The following is an 11,486-nucleotide window of genomic DNA, read 5'->3' on the forward strand; positions in this document are numbered from 1 at the left end:
TTTGGTTGAAATGGCGACACTCAACCGAGGATAAGTGTGGTAACCACCAAATTCCTGAAACGGCGTATCTAGCCCCTCTATCCCTCTCGTGCCATTAGCTTTTTTTCATCTCAACTAAAAACCTTAATTAATTGTCATGTATTAATTGGTCAAGCGGACCACGAAAGTAGTGAACTTCTACGAATTCTGCTCTTAGCAACAATGGAAGAACGGCGCAATAGTTGATGTCTCTCGTATTTGCTACATACAACGTTTATGGTTTTGAGGCTTATTTTTGGGCGTTGAAAGGTATAAATTTATTAATATACTTTTTAAATTTCTGTTTGTATTAAATTTTATTTTTTAACAAAGAGTTTTCATCCTCATCACGCGTGTCGTCTTCCATATTAAATTTACAATTGCCTATCCTATAATATATAATAATGGTATTCAATGTATTATTCAATATATCATGACCATCTCCGTGGTCATTTCATTTATCGCCGTGTTAAGGCGCATTTTCTTTATATTTATAATTTATCGTAAATTATGAACTCTCCTTCCTCTTTTTTATGTGTATACCTCAGCTGGAGGGTACAGGCCAACTGCGGCCCGAAGATAGAGCTACCCTCATCTACCTCATCGGGGGGTGGGTGAAGGTGGAAATACTAGAAGCCATCAAACTCCTGGGGGTGTTTCGGCACCTCTGGTCGACCGGTAAGCCTAGCAATAGGCAAGTACGGACGTTAAATAAACCCTGACTCCGAGTTGGACAAAGGGAAGACAGGGAAGTATGTTCGCATTCAGCGCCAACTTCGAGAAGTGTGAGGAGGCTATGTCGAGAATGATTTGTGCCAATGTAACGTCGTCAGCAAATGCAAGCAACCCAGCGAGGCCGTCACGTCCAGGACTTGCTGACGACGCCAGGTTAGAAATCGATCGATCAGGTTGAACAGCAAGGGCGACACCCCCCCCCCACCATGGTGATCGTGATAGTTGTCGCTCCACGATATGTCTTCTTACTGTCTCCACGAACTGCGGTGGGCTGGATAAGTGGCAGAGGGCTTCCTTTATGGCTGGCTGCGGCACGGTGTCAAACGCCTTGTCCACATCCAGCTGAATCATTGTCAGTCCCTCCCGGGGAGCTTCAAAGGAACTCGTCCAGGAGGAAACAGTTTTCGTATGCCCCGTTCAGCGTGACGAAGTTCTTCTGCCTCACGGACAGTCGCACCTCGCCGCTAATCCTCTTGAATATCCGTTTATCAGGGCTATGGTAATCGGTCTCCAGTCAGAGAATCTTAAGAGATTCTTACGATCTTACCTTGCTTTAATCAGCAATGCTCGTTTTCCTGTCACTTGCGGGGGTAGAGCCAAACGTGGCGAGAACCGTGAACAGCTTTGCCAGAGGGGTTCCATACGAGCCACCCTGGACATGTCCTCTGTGATGAGACCTTCAACTCCCGCGCTCTTTTCCTTGGCATCATTCCCATGTCGCCCCTCGTCAGCACCGCTTCACAGTTGTTCGTAAAACGAAACAACTGTGTCTGGCGGTTTACTGTGACCATCTAACCTCCTTCCATCCAACCTCCACAGATCTCTACTCTCCACCAACTGGGCTAGCTTCGTAGGGCAGTTGCGGTACATCTCCTGCGTGACGGCATAGATCCGTACGTGATTGTAAGTTGTTCTACATTTCATTTATTTGACGAATCCATATTTTGTGAACTTGTTATGTCTATATGCATATTATATTCTAAAAGAATACAATTAAAAGAGAATAAATAATAGAGAAATTTGTTTTGTGGGGGATTCTTCATGTTATCTGCGGGGGGGACCTGAAATTTGTCCAATACCCTTCATTTCGGCCTGCCATCCTCGCTGGGTTTCGCCATTTCCCCGTCGTTAATGTATCTGTCCATTGAGTGCGCATCCACATAAATTACCTAACAAGTCAGAACATTTATTACCGTCACTCGAAAAGAATCGCCCAGACCCAACACCGATTTGGGCGAAATGGCGACACTCAACTGAGGATAAGCGTGGTAACCACCAAATTCCTGAAACATGTACCGCCTGAAAAATTTTCAAACAAACAAGCGTGTATCATTTAATATTTTTTAATGACGTCATTTCATTGTGCACATGCATTGATATTGTGTTTAAGGGGTTTGCATAGCAGAAATTGCAAGTCGATTTGACACAAAAAAGAAAGTAACGTTCACCTTAGGTTACACTTACTACGGCATTTACCAGGTATATTCTTTAGTGTTAACACGATATAAAAAAAAATGTTCAATTCATTTTATCCGTTTAGATATCAAATCAATACTGCGCTAAATACAAATTATGTCAAGACACGTGCGACTGTAAGTATCAAGCCGAAAAAATACTTCGAAAGAATTATTGTTCATAAACGGTAGTTTTATCATTATAGATATATCGAAGAATTCAACCAAAGCCCTTCGACGTTCGATGAGCTGTGCAAACAAGATCTACAACCATCATGATCGGTTCTCACTATGGTCATCATGGAAGACAAATTGCCAAAACTACACGATGAACTGCCCTTTCCAAAATATAATCTATAATGAGTACATCTACCCGCCGCGTTGGTACGTAATACGTATAATTAATCATTTCTTTCGTATTTGAAATGTTTCAATGTATATTATCTACATTTATTGTTTTTGAATAATATTTTTGGGCATTAAAAACTATAATTTATTAAAGTTGTGTTTCTGTTATGTCTATATCGAACCGTTCAAAAAGAAAGAACTTATTAATGTTATATTAGAACCTAATTTCTAACCATGGTATCCTTTCGAAATTTATTAATTTAATAATCTTTATTTCAAATGCAATAATTGTGAAGGACGCATAATATTATCACTAATACCGTCACTATCAGGCCCCCTGACGCTAAACACGCAGTTAAAAATATGATAAAAGAAAGATGGCAGCGTCAGTGGGCGGGGTCGTCGGAGAAGCTCTAGAGAGTCAAGAGCACGACCGGTAGATGGCCCTCAGAGAATCTGAGCAGGAGACGAGGGATCGTCCTCACGCGACTGAGGATTGGCCATACTCGGTTGACACATGGGCACCTGCTTTTGGGCCANAAAAAAAAAAAAAAAAAAAAAATACCGTCACTATCTGATTATTGGTTACTCTCGGTTTTCTTAGTTTAACACTACTATGTACTGTGTATAAGCTTGGGGCTAACTCGAGAAAGATATCCACGAGGAGTGGAGTTCTCTTCCTTTGCCAGTATCTGACAGTGAGAACTTTCTGAAATAAAAAACACAGGTTATATATACTTTTTAAATTTCTGTTTATATTAAAACTTTATTTGTTCATTATAGTTCGAGGTCCGATTGGCCGAATAACTTTTTCAATTAATTAATCTTTTATAAGGTATTTGTTGAGATAAAAAAGTCAGTGTCACGAGCGGGATTGGAACCCACGACCCTGCAGAGCTAGCTACCTCTAGCTCAAGTAGTAGATCAGCGGCGTATTTAGCCGAGGGTCGTGGGTTCGAACCCCGCTCGTGACACTGACTTCTTTTTTTACTGAATTTAATAAGTAAAATGAAGTATATCTTCACAAAAGCTCTCCATCGTCATTTCATTTGTCGCCTAGAATCGAATAGATTGCACGACATTTGAAAAATGGCAAAAAGGAGGGAAAATTCGAAAGGCGCGGTTGAGATGGGAAGTTGGTGTCCGAGTGGATCGAAATCACGATAGCTCAAGTCGCTGACTTTTTTATCTCAACAAATATCTTCTACAAAGATTAATTTATTATTTGTATTAAAACACAGTTGAGATCGAAAAAACTTCTTTATTACAAGAGCACGTGCACACGACTGAACTGACGGTCGCGCCACCTATCGATACATACAGACTAATCGATTAATGAGTGTTCGGCGGCTCCTTCAACAATATGTATTGTATGTTATTGAACATATACTGCAGCATGGAATTTTATTTTTTGACAAAGCGTTTTCGTCCTCATCAATATTAATTTACAATTGTCCGTCCTTTAAAATAATGTCTTTTTTTGTTTACATTGGTATTCGAGCTTATAATATATTATATTAGTAAATTACTGTAATATAATTAATTATTTTTAGTCATAATAATATGATGCTTTATTTAAGAATAATTACGAATTTACTTGGTTAAAAAAGAAACTAGAAAAGCATATACGGCTTGGATATCCGTCAGCCGGAGAGTAATACATAGTTTTGCTATAAGAATAATAATTAATAAAAAGAATACACAACAAATTTTAACAAAGGAAGAGAACTAGATTGGTTTGAGAAATTTGAAATTAAAAAATGTGTTTATAAAACGCATTAAAAAACCAGCTTCTCATTGGAACGTTGGCAGGTTCACTTTTGCAATTCATGTTGAAAGACGTGGTTGTAGAAATCCTTCAACCTGATGAGCTAAAGGCTTGAAATCCGGATCGTTGGAAAACAACTTGTGAGTAGGAACTATCTTTTTTAAAAAACACCCTTTATGTCTATTACATAAACTAATCTAATTGAGGGTCGTTGCGGGTTGAAAAAATCAGCGGTAATGATTTGTTTTCACAGAAAATATAAAATAATTCCAGTTCCAAATTTTTAAATGAATTATATTTGGTCACAAGCAATAAATATAACAAAAAATTTAAATAATAACCAACATACCGTAGTTTTTTTTTTTTTTTGTATTTTAAACAGTTTTTGCTTTAAGCATAGTGAGAAATTAAGTCTTTTGCAATAATATTGATTATAATATATATAAAATTACAATAAATCAATATACATATTAAAATAAATATATAAAAAGTAAAAACTAAATTATTTCCGCTTGTTACAGCATTAATTTATGAAATTGGACAACTTTGTATCCCTTCAGTTTATAGAAAAAAAAAATGAAATCAATTTTGTTGTGAATATGTATTGTTCATTAAAATCGTACGATCATTTATCAGATTTTATAGAACATCTAATATTGGAAGAATTTCTTACTTTATTTTTTCTCTTGGGAATGTGATCTTAGAATGTATTGGGTGATAAATATTGAAATTCTAACATATATCAAGGAAATGATGTTGGGATGGAGAGATTTCATATTTAAAAGGTTCTTTAAATATATAAACAAACATTAAAGTTGGAATAGGAACGAAGATTTTGACGCATATGCTGCCTTGTATCAGTGTATCATATTTAGTTTGAAAATCACTTAAAACCCAGGAGTTATTTATAAATAATTAAAGCTCTTATAATTATATTTTTAGGCGGTTAAATAATTAAAGCTTTTTACTTAAGCATTTGTGTACAATAGTCATTTTGTTTTTGAAAAACAACTGCACAAAAACATACTGAATAGCTGAAAAAGCAAGAATGATCGAAACTATAAATGAAATATTGATTATCTTCGATATAATCAATGTCAGCCTTTAATATTATAATTTCATATCCAAATATTAACGTTAACAATTATAAAAATAAACATAAAAAATGTTTGCAACGTGTAAAACTAATAGAGATTTATGAAATTGTGTAATATTTGCATAAAAGAGCAGCATATGCGATGGTGACTAGCGAAAAGGAATGGAATTGATTACTTAAAAAAATAAAAAAATAACAATAATCACAGCTTGACAATGAGAGAAAGCACAGGTGAATAACTGAAACAGCGAAGTAACAAAAGCGCTTATTTTTCTCTTCATTTCTTAAAAATAAAACAAATCAAAAAAATCCCCCCTGGGCTTATTTGTAAAATTTGACTTCAGTCTCAACGACGTCCTTGAACAGCTCGTCGAGTTCCGTTATGTCCGTAGAGGTGTCGTAGCCACTCACGAAAGAGATTGTCTCCTCGGTGCAGTTGGCTTCCATTTCACGCAGCTGTTCGAGTACGTTTGGTTTCGATTCGACGGCGACGGCGTGCAGCTTGTGTAGGTTATGCGCCTTCTGCGAGTTAAAAATAATTTAGTCAAAAACTAAAAAATAATTAAAGGTTACAACACTCACCTCCCCTGCGGGTGCGACAGTGTGGTGCGAGATCTTGACAGACGGTGTGAAAACGAACGGTTTGAAAACTGAAACAGTCGGATCGGGCGTGCCCGTGAACCAGTGTGCACAAGGCTTGTCACCAAACAGAAGGGAGACTTGTGACGAGGTTGTAACACATCCTGAACCCAATCTCATGCAAATACCACTCTCTGTATCTCGCAAAATCTATATAAAAAAAATAAATAAAAATAGAAGTTAATTTCAATAATAAAATATTTTGATGGTTGTACCTTAAACATATCAGTGACTTGGAATTTATTTTCAGCAGTTAGGGACTTTAAAAGTTCATGCCCTTTATCAAATCTATCACAACCACCATCTGAGAAGGCCTTCGCCCAATCTAATTCGCCCTGACCGTCCCAGAGCTTGTTGTCCACAGCGTAGGTTTTTACACCATCAGCCATTTTGTCTATCCTCGTACCAATTGTCAACATATTGGAAATATTCCGCATAGAATCTTAAAACAGAAAGGGAAGGATAGTTATTTACAGTTATCAATATTTTTTTTTTTTTTACCTTTGACCTCTTGCGCAACCCAAAGCTTCCCAGCGGTTTCAACCACCCACGCCGAAGTAGGATCGACAATCAGGAAAGAATTCTGATACTGAGTCGAACCAGACTCGTAGCAGTTTCCCCCTTGTCCGTACTTTTCAAGAAGGCCAGTTATTACATCAACGGCCTCGACTGCCGTCTTGGACCTCTCTAGGCCGAGTCGGACCAGGTCCATGCCCAAGAGAGCTTCACCGCTTTCAGGCACTTTTGTGTAAACGGCCTCATTCCCGATGACGACGCCGGAACTATTCGCCCCCATCTCTGCGCCCCACATCCAAGTCGGTTTGCACAGTATAACGCTGAGTGTACTCTCAACTTGGTCTATCTCAATATAAGTACACTTCAAAATAAATAAAATTAAATTAAATCAAAAATACATAGAACGAGTGTTGGTGAAAAATTTACAACTGAGATACACACTTTGAGCTTCCCTGAATCGTGCTGAGCCTCAGGGATATAAACGATCTCCTGCACCTCGTCGCTGGGCCTGTCGGAGTTTTTTCCAAAAATCACACCGCCTTTTGTGAGTGGTGGCAGGACCACAAATGTATCACAGCTTCTTGCCATCATTATGATAGCAATAAAAACCTTTAGTCAGTCTAAAAAAAAAGAACAAAATTATTTAAAAAATGTTACAATTCACGACTGTTTTCCAATAAAATAATTTTGCCTTAGATTTACAATAGATAGTATAAATAATTTTGTAAAAGCAAGATAAAATCCATTTATGTTGTGTCTAATTGACCAAATTACTTATTTCAATTAATTATTCTTTTTATGTAAGATCTTGGTGGAGATGAAAAAGTCAGTGTCATAACTACACATAATGAGACCGTTGATTTACATGCCAAAGGTGCTACAGTCCACGAAATCAAATTAGCAAAAGTTGACACTAAACTGTTTCTTAAACACAAAATTGAAAGAAAAAAAAATGGCAAACATGGTACATTATTAGGACAGGAGGATCAATCTAAAAATCTATGTTCCCACAACCAAATCGTATCCCTTGGCTTTCAGGCATGATAGGAAGTAAAAGTTTCTTTCCTATTATATCCCCAATCCATACGTGGTGCCTGCTTAAAAAAAATTAAACTGAGACCCTCTCATAATTGCATGGCGTGAGATGTGCCGGAAAACTTTGTTATTTTATTCTGTCCACAGTATGAGAAAGAAAGATATTTTTTGAACAATTAACTCAGCTAGAAGTGGTTAGCAAACCTTTCAGTTTGGAGAGTGTTTTGGATTTATTGCTTTATGAATTTCTAGTCATGATAAAAAATGGAATTTGATATTTCATAGGTCTGTACTCTTGCTGAATGTTCCAAAACAAAGAATAAAGAAGAAAAAAAAATTGCTGAAAAATGACTAGGGATGTTTGGAATTTATGCTTATTCTATTAATTTTAATTCAATTAACCAATATATTCATGTTAGTTAGATAAAACAAAATAGAAAATACAGACCAAAAACAAACAAATGTAAATCCTCATTATTAATAATGGAGTTACTTAAGAATAGTAAGATGAAGATTATGCATTTTATAAACAAACACCTTTTCTTGTCTTTTATCCATTTTAATCCAGTTGTATTCTCTTTATCCATGGAAAGACATCATCTTTAACTAAAAGTTCGCGATATTATTATGAGAATAAGTCATAGAGGTCACCGGTCATCATCGCAGTTAGCGTTTCTCAGAGTGTGGTCTCCTGGGCTTTAGCCTTATCCTAGTAGCGGATCTCAGTACATTACGACGCTAAGGGAGGGTAGAAATATTGTCATTGCTGCAAGGAATGAACCCTTTCCATAGTGCTACAACCCTCACCAAGACTGGCAAAAGCACAGCTGCAATTGGAGAGGGCCAAACTCAGAGGAGTGGAGAGGACTACTAACCGGTCACTGGCATCTGAGAAAACATCTACACAACATGAGTATATACAGCAATGATCCCATTTGCAGATTATGTAATGAGGAGGAGGAAAGAGCCACTCATATCATCTTCGAATACGAAGCAACAGCTCAATGGAGATTTAACCTTAAAAACTTGGAGAATCAAATTGCACCAGCGACAGTCAATGACCTGATACTTCTAAGAAGAAGGATTGAGTCTATTGCACTGAACTAGGAACTAGGAAGGTACAATAAGCCAAAAGGCTGTAATGCCTGGGGAGTGCAAACCCCGCTTCCTAGTAACCTTTTTCACCATACCATAGTACCCTCTAGATCCTGAATGAAGTATAAAATGTTTTGGCAAGGCCATTTATCAATGAATCATGTATGGTTAGTTGGCCATATATTGTATGCACCTTTGAGATGACCTGTAGCTACAGCCATCTCATAAGGTGCAGCGAGCGCCTGGAAGAGAACACCAATGTTGTTATGTTTACTGATGTCACGTTGTCTATTTAGTAGGCGCTGAAGAGTCTACCTGGAACAAGGGATGCGTACAATGCCCCAGTTTGTGTTCCCTTCAGTGCAGTTTAGAGGAGGCGGTTTAAAGGTCTGGGCTGGGATTTACACTGGAGGACGAACTGGACTCCATATTGCTGAAGGTGACTTCACCGCAGCACGTTATGTCCAAGAAATTATCAAGGGATATGTCCCTCAAAACAGGGATTTTTGATTTCTGGGTGACAATGCCAGACCTCACAGAGGCAGAGTTGTTCATCAATGTTTAGAAAACCAGGGTATTTCTCACTGCCCCTTCCCCCATTGTCTCCAGCCTCCTATTGAGCACCCGTGGGATGCGTTGCAGAGAAGGCTTTTCGATCACCATCCGCAGCCAGTTGACCTTCAACTGGGTGCAGCATTGCAGCATCTATTGAGTGAAATGCCTTACGAAATTAATGACAATCTTATTAACAGCATGCCTAATAAATACACAGAGGTTTTAGCTAACAGAGGACATTACACACCGTATTCTAATAAATTTTAATTCAATTTATAATATAAATAAAATAAAATGCTAGGGATAGTAAATACTACAAAATTGGCAATACCCCTTTTCCTTTTTGAGCAGTTTACATACATATCTCTTATTATTTGGCCAAAATAAAAACTAAACAGATTTTAATAGGATGTTGTCCGGTGGAAAGAATAGAGGAGGAAAAATAGGGAGAGTGTCTTCCCGTTCGTATCGGTACCATTCTGGGAAAGAAGTCATTAGGAAATAAATTCAGCTCACCCAAATTTCCTCAAACGTCTGTCCCTCCGGGCAAAGAGGACTCCTCTCTCAGGGGGAGGGCAAAAAATCGGGGCAGAAGGAAGATTTAAAGAAACGCCAAACGATTAGAGACCGAAATGAGAAAGAGGAGCTGTCAGTGTCAAACCAGTGTAGCCCAAGGTCCCGTGGCCACTTTATACATATGAAAATAAGTCTAGTTTTCTATTCGATTATACAACACAACAAATAAATAACAAGATGGATCTTTCATTTCTAATCCGAGTTTTATATTAAAACAGACCCGAAATACAACAGTTATATTGTGTCGACACTACAGTCTTATACACGGAGGGGGCGCTGGGTTTCAAGACTACAGTTTTTTTAGTATCTTCAAGGCAAAGAAAAATATACACACCAAATAAGACTTAAAGAACACAACACCACAGAACAAGTGAAACGAAGAATGAGAGAGATATGTATGTAAACTGCTAAAAAATGAATAGGAAGTTAGCTAATTTTTCTCATCTATTCTTTTCACCAGACCTATTAAAACCTGTTTAGTTTTTATTTTGACCAAACAATAAGAGATATGTATGTAAACTGCTCAAAAAGGAATAGGGGTATTGCCAATTTTGTAGTATTTACTATCCCTAACATTTTATTTTATTTATATTATAAATTGAATTAAAATTTATTAGAATACGGTGTGTAATGTCCTCTGTTAGCTAAAACCTCTGTGTATTTATTAGGCATGCTGTTAATAAGATTGTCATTAATTTCGTGAGGCATTTCACTCAATAGATGCTGCAATGCTGCACCCAGTTGTTGAAGGTCAACTGGCTGCGGATGGTGATCGAAAAGCCTTCTCTGCAACGCATCCCACGTGTGCTCAATAGGAGGCTGGAGACAATGGGGGAAGGGGCAGCGAGAAATACCCTGGTTTTCTAAACATTGATGAACAACTCTGCCTCTATGAGGTCTGGCATTGTCACCCAGAAATCAAAAATCCCTGTTTGAGGGATGTATCCATTGATAATTTCTGGGACATAACGTGCTGCGGTGAGGTCGCCTTCAGCAATATTGAGTCCAGTTCGCCCTCCAGTGTAAATCCCAGCCCAGGCCATTAAACCGCCTCCTCCAAACTGCACTGAAGGGAACACGAATTGGGGCATTGTACGCATCCCTTGTTCTAGGTAGACTCTTCAGCGCCTACTATATAGACAACGTGACATCAGTAAACATAACATTGGTGTTCTCTTCTAGGCGCTCGCCGCACCTTATGAGATGGTGATGGGCTGTAGCTACAGATCATCTCAAAGGTGCATACAATATGTGGCCAACTGACCACAAACAATTCATTGATAAATGGCCTTGTCAAAACATTTTATCCTTCATTCAGGATCTGATGACTGATGACTCGTTCTCACAATAATATTGCAAATTTCTGGTTCAAGACAATGTCTTTCGATGGTTAAAGAGAATATAACTGGATTAAAATAGAGAAAGGACAAGAAAAGCTGTTTGTTTAGAAAATGAGTAATCTTCATTTTTATTATCCTTAAGTAAATCCGTTACAAAAAAATGAAGATTTGTTTGTTTTTGGTTTGTATTTCTCTTTTGTTTTTTCCAACTAACAAGAATATGTCAGTTCATTTAATTTTAGAATCCCTGAAGTTGATCTCAATAAAGATCGAAACGTTGGCACGATAAAGAATTTTTTTTTTAACCTACA

At 37.7% G+C, this 11,486-nt stretch overlaps 1 protein-coding gene and 1 long non-coding RNA gene across 2 annotated transcripts; one reads left to right on the forward strand and one right to left on the reverse strand.

The window, feature by feature from the left end:
- Nucleotides 1–1,692: 1,692 nt before the first annotated feature.
- Nucleotides 1,693–2,656, forward strand: LOC106670756. Its single transcript, XR_001341122.2, has 3 exons — nt 1,693–2,232; nt 2,294–2,345; nt 2,414–2,656. It is a non-coding gene; the product is annotated as an uncharacterized LOC106670756 (long non-coding RNA).
- A 2,153-nt stretch (nt 2,657–4,809) lies between these two features.
- Nucleotides 4,810–9,924, reverse strand: LOC106670901 (secernin-3). The gene is made up of 6 exons (XM_014401570.2): nt 9,776–9,924; nt 7,016–7,194; nt 6,560–6,935; nt 6,274–6,500; nt 6,002–6,208; nt 4,810–5,941 (listed from the first exon to the last, which is right to left on the reverse strand). Exons 2-6 carry the CDS (start codon nt 7,163–7,165, stop codon nt 5,741–5,743), a joined length of 1,161 nt encoding a protein of 386 aa, XP_014257056.1. The 5' UTR covers nt 7,166–7,194; nt 9,776–9,924; the 3' UTR covers nt 4,810–5,740.
- Nucleotides 9,925–11,486: the final 1,562 nt, after the last annotated feature.

Source organism: Cimex lectularius, unplaced genomic scaffold, assembly GCF_000648675.2.
Source record: "Cimex lectularius strain Harlan isolate CLEC.00 unplaced genomic scaffold, Clec_2.1 scaffold248, whole genome shotgun sequence".
NCBI lineage: Eukaryota > Metazoa > Arthropoda > Insecta > Hemiptera > Cimicidae > Cimex > Cimex lectularius.

Excerpts from the sequence above, each read along its gene's own strand:
- LOC106670901 (XM_014401570.2), bottom strand. The coding sequence starts at position 7,165 with ATGATGGCAAGAAGCTGTGATACATTTGTGGTCCTGCCACCACTCACA. Across the intron at positions 6,209-6,273 it reads AAGTCACTGATATGTTTAAG|ATTTTGCGAGATACAGAGAG; the intron begins GTACAACCATCA and ends TTTTTTATATAG. Across the intron at positions 5,942-6,001 it reads CTGTCGCACCCGCAGGGGAG|AAGGCGCATAACCTACACAA; the intron begins GTGAGTGTTGTA and ends TTTAACTCGCAG.